The sequence below is a fragment of the Phaethon aethereus genome, assembly GCF_964289735.1.
Source record: "Phaethon aethereus genome assembly, chromosome: 1".
Classification (NCBI taxonomy): Eukaryota; Metazoa; Chordata; class Aves; order Phaethontiformes; family Phaethontidae; genus Phaethon; species Phaethon aethereus.
In genome coordinates, this window is record NC_138575.1 from 73,711,009 (window position 1) to 73,731,240 (window position 20,232).

At 41.1% G+C, this 20,232-nt stretch overlaps 1 protein-coding gene across 1 annotated transcript in view; it reads left to right on the top strand.

The window, feature by feature from the left end:
• Positions 1-20,232, top strand: part of PDE3A (phosphodiesterase 3A) — a gene marked incomplete at its 5' end in the record, with an annotated part of 263,037 nt that overhangs the window by 239,550 nt on the left and 3,255 nt on the right. Inside the window, 6 exons of the mRNA XM_082003203.1 lie at positions 2,774-2,885; positions 6,323-6,436; positions 9,292-9,491; positions 11,710-11,913; positions 15,327-15,482; positions 19,396-19,636. Coding sequence (XP_081859329.1) covers positions 2,774-2,885; positions 6,323-6,436; positions 9,292-9,491; positions 11,710-11,913; positions 15,327-15,482; positions 19,396-19,636 — 1,027 coding nt within the window. The remainder of the gene's footprint in view (positions 1-2,773; positions 2,886-6,322; positions 6,437-9,291; positions 9,492-11,709; positions 11,914-15,326; positions 15,483-19,395; positions 19,637-20,232) is intronic.

Sequence of the window (20,232 nt, forward strand, 5' to 3'; positions counted from 1 at the left end):
TGGAAGAGAAACTCATTTGCCTGGGAAACCAAATAAAATTAGAATAGGCTAAAGTCAAGATTTCTCTCTAACCTTTATTACTGGGCCCACAGAGACGAGAAGTGCTGGTGGTGCTCCTACGCTCCCAGTACACAAGCAGCGTCGAGGCAGGGTGGCATCACTGCAGTGCATGTGAATTGATCCCTGGGTGGTACCAAGAGGACTGTTTGGTCATGTCATCATCAGGCATGGCTTCTGCAGAGAGCAACTGCCACCGTTACATGAAGGAGAGAGGGAGCTCAGTCCTTGGGGGACGGAATATTCCTGGGATTCTCACAGCAGCCCTTGTGAGTTGTGTTTGTCAGAGCCAGAGACCAGTGCCGATAACGTAAAAGAAACACAAGTTTGAAGAAAGCAAATACAAGAGACAAAAAAGGAGTGCACGCGGGTTGCCTGCAAACAACGAGTAGGGAACCGCTAACCCAAACTTTGCACATGTCCTCCAACGAAAGCCATTTATGTGTGCCTGCAACACCCAGGAAAGGAGCTACATGTGAACAACGATCCCCACTTCCAAAGCAGCTTCCATTAGGAATCATTTGGGAGAAGTGCTTGTCCTTCTTCAGGCAGCACTGACAGAAGTACCTGGGTTATAAATGATTCATTCAGGCGTTAGCAGTCGTTGTAGAGACAAGCAGAAAATGGAGGCTGGAAGGAGAAGGTAGTGAGGAGCACCCGCTGCCAAGTGCCTGGCAGCCGTCGGAGTTTCCCTGGGCTTGTCCTTGGCAGTAGGGACTGCGCCGTGGCTGCAGCTGCGAGGGTGCTGCTGTGCTCAGCCCATGGGATTCTAACTCCCAGGGAGCTCATGAAGCAGCGTGCAGTTTGGGAAGGAAGGATTTTAAAAGACAGAAGCATTTAAAAGTGATTAATCCAGAACAACAAATAAACAAAGCTGCACAGTTTTTCTGTTTTTTTTAAAATGAAAGAATTTAGTTAGTTGACTTTCTGGAAGATATCAATGCCCTTTTTTCCTCTTTCTGACCTGCCCTTACTCCTTCTTACTCCCCATTTGCTAAGAAAGTGAGAAAGAAAATATTACCAAAATGTCCAAATTACTGTTTATGCTTTCTAATGACTACAGAGAATAATGCCATTTTACTCGAAATCATGGGGAAGAGCTATCATTCATATCCATCACAGTCAGCTTCACTTCTTTATAACTGCTGTGGAATTTCCCACCCCCCAAAATCCAAGGGGAGAAAAAACATGCTTTTATGACATGCTTTATTTATGATACCTGTCCAGTATTGGTGCTGTAGACCAGTAAGGTTTGGTCCTGCAGAATAATATTTCTTTATGCTTCCTCTTTTAATACAGAGATATTTTGCTGTAAATATGAAGCTTACCAGTCAGTGACCTAAGGCTGGAGTGTAAAATACCTCATCTCTCTGTAGGCGAAAGTTTGGATCCCAACTGATTTACTTCAGCTGTGATTCTAGATAGATAAGCAGAATTCTGTGCAGTTTCTAATCCAAACTATGCATAAAGTCAGTCTCTTCGCTCTGCCTCAGTACTGGAGGATCCCATGGGGTTTTCAGAGAGTAGAGTTTTGCTGTCTACAGGCCCTACCATTTATTCTAAGCTCATGTCTTCCAGAGCACTGTAATTCAGTAGTTCCTTAGCTCCTTTGCTATAAAGAACTTTTCACTTTATGGCCAACAGCCATGGCCACAAAGAGAAATTACCACCAGCAGTGATTTTTCTGACTGCATTGCTCATGGCACTTACACCATTATGGTAGGAACAGAAGTAAGAGCTGGGGCCACCAGCAGAACCCCAACTGTCAGATGCGTGTCATTAGAGGGGCATCCTGGATGGTGCCAGACACCACACTCAACCCATCTCTGCATCATCACTGCCTGTTGCAATGCTTTGCCAGAGTTAGTTTGCATTCCCTCGTAGGCAATGACTAGGAGGGGAGGCCGGCACAGGGGAGGAGTCATTGACGCTGCAAATTCATACCCTTTTTTATTATTCTTACTGTAAAAATCCACACTGGCACGACATTTAAAGTTTATGTTCATTAAACTTTAGGTGCGGCTCACAGGTCTCAATTTGTATACACACGGGAGTGGATAGCTGATTTACATTCAGGTGTAAAACAAGAAACATAATTTGTAAGAATTTCTTACCGGCATAGCATTCATCATTCCAAATGTGATTCAGATTGCTTAGCTCTAGGCAGATCATTACCAGACAGATGGCATCAAAAGGACAGAATTTAGCTAACAGCAGTAAATAAGTAAAGAAGCTGAAAGGCTTTAGGGTCCAATTTGTGAAAGAAGTGAAAAGGTTAGCCAGTAATTTTACTGTGTCTCATTGTTCTGTATGTCAAGTTCAAACTTGTCTTCAAAAGTGTCCATTTTGCAGCAGCTGCTGTCTACATTTCTGAGCACTCATCTCTCCTGAACATTCCCTCACTCGTCCATCGCATTCTCCCTCCCAATATGTCCTTTCCTGGATGTCTACAGTCATCTTTCTGTGCAGAAAGACTTGGAGCAGCTCTGCTTGCTAAGCCGCTTGCTGCCTCTGAAGTCCTGTTGGAGAAGTCACTTTTGCCATTTCACTTCCAAAATGGGTGAGAGGAAAAGCAGATAAAAGCTAGATCAGATGTACTTGAGAAAATACTACCAGGAAAGCGTGTTTTCGTGGGTAATTTGACAGAGTGTTTTTTATATCTAACTTTTAGAGTTCTTCTGGTCTATTTAGCAGCATGGTTGCTTTGTTTTTTCAGGTATCATACAGGCTTTTTGAAGACATGGGGCTGTTTGAAACCTTTAAAATACCAGTGAGGGAATTCATGAACTACTTCCATGCCTTGGAATGTGGATACCGAGAGATACCTTGTAAGTAAAAATTCCCAGAAGATAATGATGATTCCTTAAAGTTTTGGGTATTTTCCACACACTTTGTTACTGAAGCCTTTCTTCCGTCATTGTAACAGCTGCTTTTTTTCTTCTGCTACATCATGACCAAATGGATTGCTCTCTAATCAGAGGCTGGTGTTGAACCACAGCCTCTCATCTGTTTTTTTTCATTGCACTTAATGTTTCATGTTGTTTCATAATAATTCATGGCAAATTTTGTGTAAGGCTGAAACCATATAAAGCTACTATAGGTACAAAGAACTGTTTCCTGATGATGCAAGGTGTACCCCAGTGCCCCAGTTGGAGTTTATTGAAACATTTTCCTGCCCTCAGCAATTTGGATTTTTACACAGTAGCAAGTGCTATGCTACTGAAGGAGATGAGCTTTGTAAAGTAGAAAAAATGTACCAAGTAGATGAGTGCATCCTGTTCTTCTGCCACTACAGCTTGACTGATATTTTTCAGTTTGAATCATTTATTCACTGAAAAACCTGCTGTCAGTCATCCCCAAAGTATTTACTAATTCAAATCAAAGTTACCAAACCGCTTCAACTGCAAAAGACTCTTTTTTTTTCCAGGAGGACAGAGGGAGTTATTACCCCCTTTTAGCTGGCAGATAACCATAGTGTTGAGGAATCTAGGACATGCTATTTTCTCTCACCTCCCAGAAAAATGTCTGAAACGTTGATTTTAGTAAGTCATATAGTCTTTTTCTCAAAATATTAAATGCCTATTGGAACAGCTACAGTGGGAGGCATTGAAGGAAAGCTACCTGAAAATGCCTCCCAGCCAGGTGGTTTGGACTTTCTTCTGCAAAAGTGAGAGACCAAATTTCAGATCTTTCTTTGTGTTTGAACATGATCAGGGATTTGAAGCAGCAGATTATAGCCTGAGGGGGTTCTAGGTGGATGTCCCGCAGTCTGGCTGTCCTACTGAAACCATTCCTCTTTGTTTAAAACATTTAACTATTCATAGAATGTTAGGAATTTTTGAGTTTAGCCCTTCATTTCTTTGTTTTTTCTTAAGTGTGTTTCATTTTGGTAAAGCAGAATATTTTGTCTAATAAAAAATTAATTTACCTTCCAGTTTTTCATTTCTGTGAACAGATGAAAGCCGAAACAACTTGTTTGGGCTTAACCACTTCTGTCTTCTAGTTGCTGAACCAAAAAATGGGTTATTCACACAAAACTAATGGTGACTGTCTCAGTTGGATTAAATCAGTACAAGTTTCACAAGAGGTTAATCCAGCCTTTACACCTGAGAAAAACGTTAGACCCCTGTGCAGGGCCATCCTCTAGGTTTTGTGTGAGGAGATTAGTGTCTCAGGAGGGATGTTCTTAGTACTTCAAGGAAAGTAGGGGAGAGGAGGCTGCTTCCTTATTTTACTTTCTTCTTTCCAAAATAACCATTTCTGTATTGCTTGCTGTTCTGCTGTTAAAAATTTCAGCTAGCTGTCACTAACAAGTATTTATTTAAAGGGAAGGTCACAAGGAAGACAAAGGAGAGCAAGACAGGAAAGCAAGGGGTAAATAAAAGGGCCAAGTGGCATGACATGCTCATGTTTAGCGAGTAAGCAAAGCGATTGCAAATTGTGAATATAATAAACCTTTCCCTGTTATGTCCATATGTCCTTGGAAGGCAGGATATTGCTGATTTTAGGTGTAGACAAAGTAGGCAGTTGCCTCGAGGGTGGGGTCAGCAAGATGGTGAGCCCTCCTCTGCCAGAGCCAGGAAAATGCAGGCTGGCGGCTGCTGCCCCACTGATGGTAGGGTTTAGAAGGGCTCAGCAGTGCTGCTCTGGAGGGCGCAGGTGGCTGTCCCCAGCAGGAGCTGGCATTATCCATCCCCTAGCAGTGGCAAGAGGGCAAATATGGCTCTCCAGGGTGCTTTCTCCATCCCAGGTCTGCTTCCTTCCTCTTCTCCCACAGAAGGAGCAGCCTTAGGGTGAAGTTCAGCTTCAGTGCTTGAGAAGCCCTCCGTCAGCTGCACACTGCCTATCTTTAGGATGCAGCAGATATAAAAAACAGGTTGCTTATACAGCTTGCTGCCAGTTCCTTCTACTCCCCCAGAGTACAGAGGTTTTTTCACCTCTAATGAATCCAGTCAACTTTACTTATTACTTCTTAGAGTGGGCTTCTGGACTTGTGTGTTGGTAATTTTTCCTAAAGGATACATATTATCTCCAGTGCTATTCTGATTCTTGACCATTATCTTAATATAACCTAGCTCTTCACCTATTCCCATTAAGCCTGTTCCAGCATTTGGTTTGCCAATGAGAGACGCATGATTGATTGGCATTACCAAGGTGTGTCACCAACTAAGATGACATTACCTGGAGACGTAGCCAGCTACTGTGAGTTTTACAGATGGGGGTGACTCAGCAGTGGAGGCCCATATTTTTGTGCTTTGTCCTCCGAAATGCATCTTTGCAGAACTGCAGCAGCAGTAATGTAGCCACAGGTTATCATTCAGACTATCAGATTTCTTTGTGTTTAACACTGTAGAAGATAACTTTGCTTTGCCCAAAATTAGCCTGAATCACAAGCTAAAATGCTTGTCCTTCGGTGGTTTAACCCTAGATGTAAGCTTTGGTCCTGGTGCAGCAAAAGCATTACCCCTCTTTCAGCATCATGGTTGCTTTTTGATATGTATGTTTAGATGATGCTTTGTGCTGAACTAGCATGTGATTCTTTTTCAGCCAGTTGTGTTGGTTGTGGGATAGTGTATCTGGTCTTGAAGGATTTGGTGGTACAAGCTTTGGGGTGACTTCTGTCTCTCATTTCTACAAAGAGAGCTTGCAGTAAGCCAAATTACAGGATCCAGGGCCTAAACTCTTATCTCCAGGCAGCAAACTGCAGAAGGTACCTGGTTTAACCGTGCAGTGTACACATATCCCGAGTTTGATTTTTTTTTGCAGTGCAGCTGCTAGCACAGCACCTAAATTTGCTCAAGTAGAGTCGGCTAAGTGTTACTTGCCTTGTATTTATAAGCTAGGTGATGAAGTAGATGGGATTTTCCCACTGATTTAATTTGAATCAGATGTTAATAGCATATTTACCCGGTATCATTTAACTAGCTAAAGGCAACCACTGGAGTAAAGGATTGGAACTGGTGGCACAGATCAGGCTCCTTGTTTAACACTTCCTTTGCAAAGTTTCCTACATTGCAGATCGTGCTGTTTCTCTGCTGTTCTGCTGTTTCTTGACTGGTGTGAGACATACCATTGAATGTGCTTCAACTTTAGTAAAAGAAAAACTGAGCATTTACAGAATACATCTGTTTTTCATGCTTGTGATAATGTTTGATTTGTCTCTGCTCGATTGACTGCCATGCGATACCCACTAGATGGTGCTGATTTCCCTCTGTCGGAAATATCCGTCATGTTTAATGGCAGGGTCATTTGCTTTGTATCACAGATCACAACCGAATCCATGCAACTGATGTTCTACATGCTGTTTGGTACCTTACTACTCAGCCCATCCCAGGACTCCCAACTGTGATTAATGATCACGGGTCTGCAAGCGATTCAGGTATATTTAAATGTGCGAGTATATGTGTTGTATTTTTAAAGTTTTTGTCATGAAATTTGCTGTAAGAAAGCCAACAATTGAGGATTGCTTGCAGTACTTGTTATTATATAGACTTTTAAGTTCAGTAGCACATTGGATGTTGAAGGTGTAAAGGTATCTTTGTGTAACTTAGAAGAGAATGGAATTGGTCCTCCAAAAGCCAATACTTTACATTTAACGATGTGTGAATGCAAGCCTTTGTGTTCACCCATAACAACAGATGTTTGTTACCTTTTGATTTTTACAATATCTTTTTTCCTCAGAAAACTCTTATTCGTAGTGCTTTTCAGTGCTGCTCCAGAAGCAGTGTAAACTTTTAAACTCTCAAACCGTGCATTGTTTTGCTATTACAGAACTGCTGGGGCATGCAGGTAGTGCCGTGTGCTTGCCACTGCTTGGCTGTCATGAGGTGTTCCTTTGCCTTTCCTCACTGTCTCCAAAGAAAGAGACTTGTTACCATTTTGCAACTAGTTTGCAAGACCACTCGTCTGCTGTTTTACAATTGCTCCTTACAGGAAGTTGTTCTTATTGCATCTTTATATTAACTTCTCCAGGTTTAGCTGTAGCAACTAGAAGACCTGTCTGTATTTTGTGGGAGTTCTGAGGAAGTTACTGAAAAAGCAAGAGTTTGTTCTGCAGAAAACACTTCAACTTCTATTTTATTTTGATGGTGTTTGTGTGGCACAAACATATCATTTCTGAAACTCTTCAGGATGTTTTGGTGGGGTGGGAAACATTTTTATTCATAGAATCTTAAAATCATAGAATCTTTGGGTTGGAAGGGACCTTTAAAGGCCATCTAGTCCAGCCCCTCTGCAATAAGCAGGGACATCTTCCACTAGATCAGGTTGCTCAGAGCCCCGTCGAACCTGACCTGGAATGTTTCCAGGGACGGGGCATCTACCACCTCTCTGGGCAACCTGTGCCAGTGTTTCACCACCCTCACTGTGAAAAATTTCTTCCTTATATCTAGTCTAAATCTGCCCTCTTTTAGTTTAAAACCATTACCCCTTGTCCTCTTGCAGCAGGCTCTGCTAAAAAGTCAGTCCCCATCTTTCTTATAAGCCCCCTTTAAGTACTAGAAGGCTGCAGTAATGTCTCCCTAGAGCCTTCTCTTCTCCAGGCTGAACAACCCCAACTCTCTCAGCCTGTCCTCATAGGAGAGGTGCTCCATCCCTCTGATCATTTTTGTGGCCCTCCTCTGGACGCGCTCCAACAGGACCATGTCTTTCCTGTGCTGAGGGCTCCTCAGCTGGATGCAGTACTCCAGATGGAGTTTCAGCAGAGCAGAGTAGAGGGACAGAATCACCTCCCTTGACCTGCTGGCCACGTTTTTTTTGATTCAGCCCAGGATACAGTTGGCCTTCTGGGCTGCAAGCACACATCACCAGCTCGTGTCCAGTTTTTCATCCACCACGACCCCCAAGTCTTTTTCAGCAGGGCTGCTCTCTATCCCTTCATCCCCCAGCCTGTATTGATACCGGGGGTTGCCCTGACCCATGTGCAGGAGCCTGCACTTGGCCTTGCTGAACTTCATGAGATTCACACGGGGCCATTCTTTGAGCTTGTCCAGGTCCCTCTGGATGGCATCCCATCCCTCAGGCCTGTCAACTGCACCACTCAGCTTGGTGTCGTCTGCAAACTTGCTGATGGTGCTCTCAATCCAACTGTCCTTGTCATTGATGAAGGTGTTAAAGAGTACTAATTCCAGTACAGACCTCTGAGGGACAGCACTCATGTCCGATCTCCATCAGGACATTGATCTGTTGTCCACTACCCTCTGGATGTGACCATAATTCCTCATCCACCAAACAGTCTACCCATCAAATTCATCTCTCCAGTTTAGAGAGAAGGATGTTGTGGGGGACTGTGTCAAAGGCCTTACAGAAGTCCAGATAGACAGCATTGGTAGCCCTTCCCTTGTCCACTGTTGTGGTCACTCCATCATAGAAGGCCACCAGGTTGGTCAGGCAGGGCTTGCCCTTGGTGAAGCCTGTCTCAAGCCACTCTGAAGCTGGCTGTCTCAAATCACCTCCCTGTCCTTCATGTGCCCTAGCACAGCTTCTAGGAGGATCTGTTCCATGATCTTCCCAGGCACAGAGGTGAGGCTGACAGGTTGGTAGTTCCTAGGGTCCTCTTTACTGTCTTTTTTTAAAATAGGTGCAATGTTTCCCTTTCTCCAGTCTCCAGGGACTTTACCTGAAATATCATGGGGAGTCGCTTGGCAACTACATCAGCCAATTCCCTCAGGACTCTGGGATGCAAAATGAGCAAAGCATCTCACTTTAGTATCTGCCTCTGACAGGCATGTTCAAGCTGCTTCAAAAAAAGGTTGTTAAGAGGATTATCAGCAAAGATCCAAAGTCTAGACCTTTGGATTGGAAAACATGCACTGTAAATGAACCAAGAAATGCTAGTCCATTGCTTTAAGGACTGTAAGTGTCTCATAGATTAATCTATGTGGTGAAGCAATTTGAGGAAGGAGTGGGAAGATCGAGTTACCCACGAAGTTCCAGCATGGCCATGAATCCATGGCTTATTGCTAGTAACCTACATAGTTTGAGAACAGGCTCTGCTGGATGGCAGGAAGATCCCCAGGTGGGATCAGAATTTCTTCCTTTCCAGTCATGTGTCTTATTGCTTTGGATCATGTGCATAGTATCAGAAAGCATTGAGGTCAGGATGTGTTTACTCTTCTGTAATCTATTGTAAATTTACTCCATCTCTTCCTGCTTTGTTGCTTCTGTCTGTCTCAGTAAGTCACTGAAGAAGTGGTAAGTTTGTTGGGTTTTTTTAATTTATTTCGTTCTGCTCAGATTCTGACAGTGGAATCACTCATGGCCATATGGGTTATGTGTTTTCGAAGACATACACACCCACAGATGACAGCTATGGATGCCTAGCTGGCAACATCCCTGCCCTTGAATTGATGGCTCTTTATGTAGCTGCAGCCATGCATGATTATGATCATCCGGGAAGGACCAATGCCTTTTTGGTAGCAACAAGTGCTCCTCAGGTAAATAAATAGCAAGCAGCATTGCTATTATGTTTGGAAGGTCTTTGGTAACAGCTTCTCCTTGCCAGTGGTGTCTGTGGCTTTCATTAAGCAAAAGTCTACCAAATATTTTGAAACAGCTTATCAAAGTGACAGAAATAGTCACTTCGCTTGGGGATTATCGGTAAGAGTCTTCTTACACACCCTCACCACACTCAGTTAGTAGAGCTGTTAAGAAAGATACTGATAAAATGGCTCAGTGAAGGAGAAGCTAATGCTCTGTTGACTCATAGAGGTTCTGTAACTGTAAAATAAGGGAAGAATTATTCTACCCAGTAAGGCACAAGAAAGATTAAAATAGAATAAAAAACACCTGTATAGTTGACAGTGCACCATGCAAGATAGTTTGTGCATGATTGTAACATATTTTCTGCTCTTCCTATAGAATATGAGCAGCTGCAGTCTTTTATTAATGTATTTTCAATTATGCATCTATCGGGCTGGGGGGGTGGTGTGGAAAAGAATCTCAGCTTTATAAATGAGGAATTGAGACTTACTAAGGTTACACAGAAGTTGTTGCCAATGCTGGGAGTTGAATTCAGCAATTCTGAGTCACTGTTTATTGGCTTAATTATGCGATCATCTTTCTTTACATAGCTGACCTGCCTGGCTTCAGCATACTGTGCTGAAAAATGTCTCTATGGACAAGGAAAGAGAAAAAGATAGCTTAATGGTGAGAAGTCAGGTAGGGATGCAGAAATTCTAGATTTACTCCCCAACTTGGATCCAGACTTCCTCTCTCACCAAGAACAAGTCACCTGAACTTGCTCTGTATCAGTTTCTGTCTCTAAACTGATAGTAATATTTCTCATCCTCGCAACATCTTTCTGTGATCAGGAACTTTGATACTCTGGCCAAGTAAATAGATTGATAGAAGATGTATGCTATCCTTAAATCTGTTTTTAAGAAACGAGTGCTATAGCTTTGTGGTTGTAAAAATCAACAAGGGAAGTTAGATGATTAGCCTTAATGTATTGTCCCTAGTTTGAAAATAAATTAATGGGAAAAATTCAAATTCTTCTTGTTATTTTGGGGGATTTTGGTTTGTGGTTTGGGTTTTTTTTTTGTTTGTTTTTTTTGTTTTTTTATCTGATATCATCTGAAATTTGCAGAATTTGTAGTTGGCATCTGCTTTTTTTCTTCTTTTTCACAACAAGCAGAATCAGCTTCCAGCAATGATAAAGTGCTGCTGTATTAAAAATCTGCCCTCAGGAGTTGGGCCTAAGTAACAGAATATATCTACCTCAAATGTTTACTGTGCAGTTAGGCAAGATGGGCAGTAAAGCTGCATTGCTTCAGCAACCTGTGCTCTGGAGTAAAGAATATATTCCAAAATTTAGGATAGGATTGAATTTTTTCATCTCTAGACGCAATTGAATGCAAGTGAATTTATCTCTAAAATGCAATTGAAATGGAAAGCCACTGGAACATATATGTATATATTTGTGTAAAAAGTTACAAAACTTGCATCTATTTTACATAGAAGCTTTTCTTCCCATAAACCAAATTGTCAAAAGACTGAATGCTTGTGGAGAGATTTCCTGCATGGTTATTGTTCCCTAAGGTCCATTTTATAGATAGCTCTTTAGTTGCTGAATAGAATTGCCATCACTATGAGAGTTATGCATCCTGTTTTGGTAAAGATTTAACCAATTTTGGATTTTAGCATTGAGAAATCTGTCAGGCTGTGTGTGTCAGGTTGCAAACTGGAATTTCACTTGTTTCTGTGTTTGGAATCAGTCCAACATGGACAGAATTGCCAGGTACGAACACCAAAGACAATAATCCCTCTTAAATGAGGTTAGGTTTGAGAAACAGGGAAGCACAAACCTATATTGTATTAGTCATTAATTTGTGGCCTGAAACAGAATAATCTAATGTCATATGATGCATTTCAGTCAGGAACTGAAGACCCTTGAGCATGAAAGACCCAGTTTTTTCAAATCAGTTTTCCAATAAATCTTCACCATCACAACAGTTCAGGTGTCTGCTATTAGGCCTGCCAAAATCACATCTTCAGACCTCGAGAAGTTATTTTAAAAAAAAAAAAACAATAAACAAATCAACCAAACCCGAACCTCCCTCATGCATCATCCCCATGTCATTCTCATTTCTGCATTGCAATGTCCCATTTTCCAAGGGGTTTCTCAGCTTTCAGCTGCCCACATTTCTTTCACAGGCAGTGCTGTACAACGACCGCTCTGTCCTGGAGAACCACCACGCTGCTGCTGCCTGGAACCTTTTCATGTCGAGGCCAGAGTATAACTTCCTGGTCAACCTCGACCACGTGGAGTTCAAACATTTCCGCTTCCTCGTCATTGAGGCAATTTTGGCTACTGACCTGAAGAAACACTTTGATTTTGTTGCCAAATTTAACACCAAGGTAAGAAGATTGGTTCGGGTTTCTGGTGGATGGTTAGAAAAGATTGTGGGGCTTGGTAGCATCGCAGTGAAAAGGCTAGAAAGGCTGTTGTGTTGCTCGCTTTTCTGAACGTCCTTTTGGCTGCTGTAAAACATTCTACTAAATAGTGATCTGGCACTTCTGTTATTTTTTACTTATTTAGGTTTAGTGGCACAGCTTCTTTTGTTATATATGTTTAGTTTTTTCAGAAAGTGGTTTAAGGCTAAGGATATTATGGACTATTTCAATGTAAATCCCACTTACATCCCACTTTTCAACATTGTTTTCTTGTTCCCTGGCCCTTTAGACTTATTAGCAAAGTGCTTGGGGGGAAAAAAATCAAGGGTCGTACCAATTTTCCATAATGGATAAATGCTTAATATGAATTTTTATTGGTTTAATCGTACTGTTACATTACCAAAGCACAGAAATCATAACAATTTTTAAATTCTAATTTCAAATGCAATGAAAGCATGATCTTTCTTTCCTACTTCATTTCAAATCGGTAAACCCCAGAGAAAGGTCACTAAAGATCTTTCCTGCATGCTCCCTTCTATGAGTACAAAATCGCAACTCTGGGAAACCGTTCTTAAAAATTATTGTACAGTTTCAACCTAACACATTGGAAATCACCACCTATCAAGTTACTTTAATAAACTCCATCATCCATCGAAGCTGTTGGCGTATTATCTAGATTATACCTGCCTTGGAGATGGTACCACCTTCTTGTTCCTTGCGAAAAACACACCAAGTTCGGTGTGTTTCTCATCCATGACTAGGACCTCTTAGCTGTTTAAGATGTTTTGATAAACATGATAAAATGTTTTCTTGTGGTATTGCTTAGGATGAACCTGTATCCTGAAATTGTGAAGCCTGCAGGTGTATGACTGGTTTTGTTTTCCATTTCCCTGCAACATGTCTCTCTCTGTTAGGCCTTAAGAGAAGCTGTAAAGAAAGGCCTTAAATTATGGTCCAGAGTAGACAGAGAACTGATTTGTAGATCCGTAAAAGTCTGAACTCTTTCTGCACCCCTGATAGTCATGTCCCAAAATCTCCGTTGATATCAGGGGGATTTCTTTAGGTCTGAATTTTAAACTCTGGGATCATTTTCGCTGGCCTGATTTCCTCATAAAGTATTGAACAGTATTGGCAGATTCTCATCTGTCAGGGCTACAATGACAATAAAGCACGGGTAGCTTAGACCATCTGAATACATCCTTCGAATTTGACAGTTTGGACCAAAACCTTCACTTCAGTGAACATAAGTAAGGAATGAAAAAAGACAGGCTAAACCAGTGATTCCTGTGCCTTTGCCACAGAGATTAACTGTCTTAACTGTGGAAGAGGACAAGCTTAACCAAAGTACTAGGCATAAATAGTGGATATCGAAAACTAAATTTGTCTTAAATCCATCGAGCTGGGCAACTGCAGGTATAACCACTGTTGTAACCAAGCAAGGTGATACTTGAGACACTGCAGATAAATAGGAGAATGGTCTGATGTATCACGTCCTGCTAGCTTGCTACAGATTTGTAAGGAAATCTGTTAACCTCCTTGTCTCTCCTTATTGCTTGAATAGTCAAATGGTCATGGAATAAAAAGTGGAGGAGAAGGTGATATATGAAGACATGTTAACCAGTGCTTGTTTCTGAGCCTGGCTTTCCCAGAGTAATCACTGCCTTAAAAAGAGATTATTTATGTTTGGTTGGCAAAAACATTTTTGTACCAGAGTGGTCTCAGAGAGCAGACCTGACATGGTTGTATATAAGTGGAGGTGCTGTAACTGATAAAATTAGCTCTTAATGATCACATTATTGATCAGGTTGCTGAACCGTAGTTCAGTACATTGAGGCTACAGTCAGAGAGACCCTTTTGTGCAGAAGTCAGTGTAAACTCATGTAATATAAGCATCCTCCCACCAGAACACTTGCATTCTGGAAAGTACCAATAAGAAATAATGAAAGAAGCTCACTGTCCGACACTTTGATGACATCAGTGCATTGGAGCACTTACTGCTCTCTGCCATTAGTTGTGTTGGATCATGTATGCCAGAAGCAAAGCGCTCACCGTGTGGGCCCACTGCTGTATGGGGCAAGGGACCTGCTGACAGAGGACATGGAAGTTTCTAGTCATAGCATAACAACTTTCTATCCATTTTCAACTATTGCAAGCTTGACAATTAAAGCTGTGTTTCAAGGAGGGATTTGAATTTCAAAAACTAAGTGGACAGTAGAAGGCAGCCCCCCCCCCCCACTAGGAGATACTCTAGGAGAAAAGGCTGAAATGGGAAAATGGGAAAATGGGACTAATGGTCAGTATTGCTGACCATTTGGAGATATAAAAGGCCAAAGTCCTCAGTGCTTTCACAGCCTCACTCTTTCTGGATAAGACCTGGCTTCAGGAATCCCAGGCCCCTGAGATGTGAGAGAAAGTCTGAAGTGGTGAAGACATCCTCAGTGAATGGCATCAGGTTATGGAGCAATTAAACAAACTGGACACACACGAGTCCATGGTACCTGATGGGATATAGCCATGTGTATAAATACCTGATAGGGAGAGTAAAGCAGATGCAGCCAGACTCTTCTGAGTGGTATCTGGTGACAGGACAAAAGACAGTGGGCACAAGCTGAAATAGAGGAGTCTTCATTTAAAAATAAGAAAGGATGTGTTTACTGTGATGGGGATATACATTGGAAGAGGTTGCCTGGAGAGGTTGTGGAGTTTCCCTCCTTGGAGATACGCAACACCGAACTGGACATGATTCTGAGCAGCCTGCTCTAGCTGGCCCTGCCTTGTGCAGGGGGGTTGGTCTAGATGATCTCCAAAGGTGTCTTCTAACCTTAGCCTTTCTGTAACTTTTTAAGGTGATGCTTTTATCTTAGAGCAGTTGATAGTATATATCCCTTTTTATTGTGGAAAGCAAGGGAAAAAGAGAGAAAAGGAAAAAGAAAGCGAATACTTTCAGATATACTTAGATCAAATAGGGAAATAAGCTTGTTACATGTATCTTCACGCTGCAATTAAATCAGCATGGCACTTCATGGTAATTTATCTTTGTATACCAATTAAGTAGTAACTTCTTGGAAATGTCATGGAAAGATTGCATTTGTTTGTTTTCCTACCAAATGCTTTCAAACAGGCCCAGCATTTGCTAAATATTAGTTTCTCATAATTTATCTCAATGTTTCTTGGTTTTCATTTATTTTTCTTTTTATGTAGAACATATTGTTCTACAGCTGATTGTAAATTCCAATCTTGGGTTAGCTCACCTGCTTACACTTGTGATTTTGTAAATAGCTAAATATACTGTAAGATATCCCAGGACAGAACTTCTTCTGTGGATGCATCCTTTTACCCAGGATTACTGCCATGGTTTTCCTTTTTCTGTCTACTAGGTGAATGATGATGTTGGAATTGACTGGACTAATGAGAACGACCGCTTGCTGGTTTGCCAAATGTGCATCAAACTGGCCGATATAAATGGGCCTGCAAAATGCAAAGATTTGCATCTGCAGTGGACAGAAGGCATTGTCAATGAGTTTTATGAACAGGTAAATAAATGCATGTCCAAAGTGGTATCTGCTGGTTGCATGTCTTATGTTAAACAATCCTGCAGCATGCTAGTGCTGGTGATGAGTGAAAATCACAGATAATAGAGGTGAAGGGGATGGCTAGAGTTACACTAGTCCATCCTTTTGCTGGTTTAGTGAAAGTCCCTTTGTCACTGAAGCTTCTGATGTGTCCTTAAAGATCTCTGATGATGGGGTTTCTACAGGCTTAACTGTTCCAGTCTGGAACTGTCCTTATAGTGGATATGGCAGACAAATTTTCCTTTCCTCTTTTTTTTCTGTTGGCAGTCATCTTCTTTTCTGTCTTCTTTAGTGCAAACTACCTTTTCATCCTTCCTTCTATGTCTTTTCAAGACATCAGCAGGTTCTCATTGCTCTTCTCTGCAGTCACTTCAGGTGGCTCACACTTTTACTGACATGTGGTCTCCAAAACTGGACACAACATCCTTGTTGAGATGATCTAAACAGAGCAGAGGAATTATTTTAGCTTCCCTGCGGGCCATGTCTCTGTTCACACACACAGAACCTTTACGTACTGAGCAGGACTGTAACATTGACTTTCAGTTTATCACAGACTAACCATATCTATGCCCTACACGTTGATCCTGACTCATACTTTATGTTTTAAGAGAACACTTTCAGCTTTCAGAAGGTTTGTCAGTACAACTGCACTAATTACGCAAGGCTCAGCTGATGGTGGCATGAGGAAGGAGGACAGCCACAGATTGATTTACAAAGACCTGGGAATAGAGCCAGGCACTGGTCCTCTCCTGCCAGGTGTAAGGGAGCCCTTAATTGAACCTTTTCTCATTATAACCTATTTACCCCTGCTGACTGCAAGGAACAGGGCTGTTCCCACACTATTCCTCTGTTTCCCCAAGTGGGAATATATTTTGAATGTGCTGGTTAGACTAAATTCCACATCCTGTCTTTTTGAGTGGAAGCAAGCAGGGTTAAATCACTGAACCAGACACCCCAACAGACTTCTTGGGGAGCCTGTGCAGTAACCTGAAATCACAGAGTAATCCCTTTTAAAGCCTTTTCATCTTCCCTTAAATTTACTGTACTTACAGTTTGAAGAAAAAAAAACAAACAAACAGGGTTTCCTGCTGCTGCTGCCTTCTGCAGTATGGAAAGAAATGGGAAAAGGGATAAAATCCAGATGTCGACCTGAAGCTCCTTCATTTATTTCAGATCTCCTGAGAAAAAGAAAGAACAATTACCCTTATATATGTTGCATATATAGTTGGTTCCATTTTTCTTTTCTTTTTTTTAAAGAAAGTGAGTCCCATAACAACAGTGGTCAACCTTCATCTCCCAAATTGTCTTTTAGGAAATGCTTTTCTTCATATTTGTCTGTTTTCATTACAACTTTCCCAACAAATTGTACTTCACTTAATTCTGGTGATGATCATAGCTTATGTGGGTGACTACTGCATGCAGACAAAACCTGTTAATCGGATATAGGATGACTCTCCTTTGATCCAACATAACTAATGTCAGAGGGCAGTAAGTGCTCTAATACATTAATATCGTCAAATTCCTGGATAGTGAGCTTTGAATCAAGCTTAGGAGGAGCACATGTGGGGCAACACTGTGTTACCTGTTCCACAGTAGGAATCTGGGTTGTTTTCCATCAGTCAGAAAGGTGTGCTACTGTTTTCGTGCTCTTGGAAGCTTCACCAAAGGACTGTTGGAGATTATGTTTCTTACAGTCCCGTAACTAAAAAAAAAAAAAACCCAAGCAAAAAAAACCCTCTGCAAAATTTGATTCAGAATAACACATATGTTATCTTTGTTAATAGCATTCCTTTTGGCATGGGTATTGTGGGCAAATGTGTTTGAACTCTTGGCTTGCAAATTCCAAGAGGTCACATAGTCAGTAAGATATTAAGATGTTTTGGTTTTGTTTTAATAGAAGATGTGTGTTCACTGTATTGAGGAATCAGTATGCCCCAGTGGCTTTCCTGGTTTGTTTTTTTTTGTATGGCATGAGTCGCCATGCTGCCAGGATGCTGATGGGATTGAAAACAGGGAACATTTTCTTCCTAGGAGTTGCTTTTGGCATTAAAGAGGATAACCTAGATTCTCAATTTATTTAACCTAGGTTAAAATCTGATTTTCGTTAATGTAATATGCTATGAGAGATGTAGCAAACGATCTTCGCCATGCTTTTGATCATCTTTTTTTTTCTGAGAAGGGAAAAGTCTTCATGTTCTCATTTCTAAAAAGGATAATTTTATGGGAAGTTTAAATTTCCCTAGAATTGTTATTAAAAAGCATACATACGTACATTCCACCTATGCTGTGAAAATAATGAAATATCTTTCTTAAATTTCCTTTAATAAACACCAATTCCTTTGAAGAATTTAACTCCCATATAAATAAAAACTCCTTATTAAAAACGTGTTGCATAGAAACATTAAAAATGCTGTATCATATTGTTACAGTATGTTTCCTGTTTTTCTCCACATGCTCAGCATACTTATTTGAAGACAGATTAGGCATATTAAAAAGAATCAAAAAATGCCCTGCAAGATGTTTCACATAATAAATCATGTTTTAACAGAACATGAAAACAGAACTTGTATACATTTCAATAGTCAGCTTTCTTCCTACTACTGACAGCTCACAACCAGGAAGTCTCAGATGAGTACTGTAGAGTGAGCTGCCACTTCTACTTAATGTACTTGCTATTTCAAGAATGGATGGCATGTTTCAGTGTTTTGTTAACACTAATATTTTGCATTTAATAATGATTGGACATAACATTTTGGGGTAGGTTGTTATAAAAGTTACTAAACAAAACAAAAGGAAATGAGACATTTGTTGTACATGCTTCAAAATTTAACTCTCATTCTTTGACCTTCACAATTATCAACAGGGTGTTGACCAGATACGTTGTCCTTGACTTTTGGAAAATTTAGATTACAAGGAGATGAATTCGGGCAATCTGTAGCATAATGGAAACTGAAAATGTCTCTCCAAATTATAATCTATATTCTCAAATATAGATCTCTGTATGGTATTAAAACAGTAATTTGCATATCAAGCTTGATTAGGGGGATTAGATTTTTTTCTCCGGGAGGTGGCATCCAGTTTTGACATGTCTACTGAGCTGAAAATTCATTGATATCACCAGAAGCTTTGCTGTGATAGCGATGAGTGAATATCTCAGACTTGGTTCTGCAGGAAAGTTTTAACCTTCTTTCACATCGTAAAAGGAGGGAAAAAAAAGTCTTCCTATACCTCCCCTCTACTCTCTCTCCCCCAAAAAAGCTAGCAAAAAGCTTTATGGGAAAAATTTACTGCTTCTGAGTAACCGCTGCTTTCATAGGGTTCATTCTAATAGTCTCAGGAAACAAATTCTTATGACCCAAAGCCAAGAGGACCTCTCCATGTTATGGGTTGTAAGGACAAAATTAATAAGAAAACTAGTTCAATGAGATAACCCTTGCGTATAGAGGTTCAGTCTTGTTCCCTGCAAAGAAGTGGCTGACTACAAGGTTGTTGTGAGCTAACACTCACAAAATCAGAAGAGATTTTTTGAAAATAATGTGAAGAAAGAAAATAATAATGTTCAAATTTTCACACTCACAGTGTAAAGTACAGGACAAGGGCAGTGGGCATCATTTTGCACAGTCATCAACTAACATCCTTGTTAAATTCACACTGTCGTCAGCAGGTCCTCTTACAAGAAAAGAGCTGTAACTTCGATTAACCATTTGACGTGATGGCACTGTAGTAATGTCATGCTGGCATGCTATGAAAGTGGCTGTGGGTTGAATTATTTTTCTTTCATCATTTTTAATTGGTTTGATGTGCATTACTGCTTTTCGTGACACGGTTTTGTTGCATTTACTTCAGAGAAATTACCGCTATTTTTCATCTCCAGGGTGATGAAGAGGCTAGCCTGGGCTTGCCAATCAGTCCTTTCATGGATCGCTCTGCTCCTCAGCTGGCACACCTCCAGGAATCTTTCATCACTCACATTGTGGGACCACTATGTAACTCCTATGACTCAGCGGGTCTGATGCCAGGAAAATGGATAGAAGATAGTGATGAATCAGGAGACACTGATGAGCAGGAAGAGGAAGAAACAGCAGAAATGGAAACTTGTGAAAATGCTGAATCCAGTAAGTAGTTCACACTTGTATTTTTCAAGTTCTCTATTGTGACCAAAAAATAAGCAGCCATATTGTAAAAGCATAGAGACTGTGAGCTGGTGGGGTTCAGTATGGGCCTCTGCGGAGTTACAGTGACTCAGTGCCATCCTTGGTGAAGCTGGCATGTAGCCAGTTATGTTGGTAATGGAGGCGCTCCATGGTTTCAGGACTGATACGCATTGCTGTTCATACCTACTGCTCATGTCTGCCTTCAATTGAGGTTTCTGGTGGTGAATCACCCATGTCTGCATGAGGGATTTTTAGACTATTTCAGCATTCATGTTAGTAGACTGCAGCAATTTCAGTTGAAGGAGAGATGGTTGGGAGAAGATTTTTTGAGGAAAGCACTCCTCATTTCCATGAGTTAGCATGATGTACAGGAATAATAGAATGAGGCTCTGAGGTGCTGATGCACTGAAAGAGTTTTGGATGTATTTTAATGCAAATCTCTTCAAGGTAATGTGTGAAGAAGAGTGGGGGGAGAATCGGCACTGAGCATTGCTGTTTTGTGTGCTGGGAGCTGCAGTCACTTGGCCCTTCTGGCTAATCGGTAACTAAAGCTGATA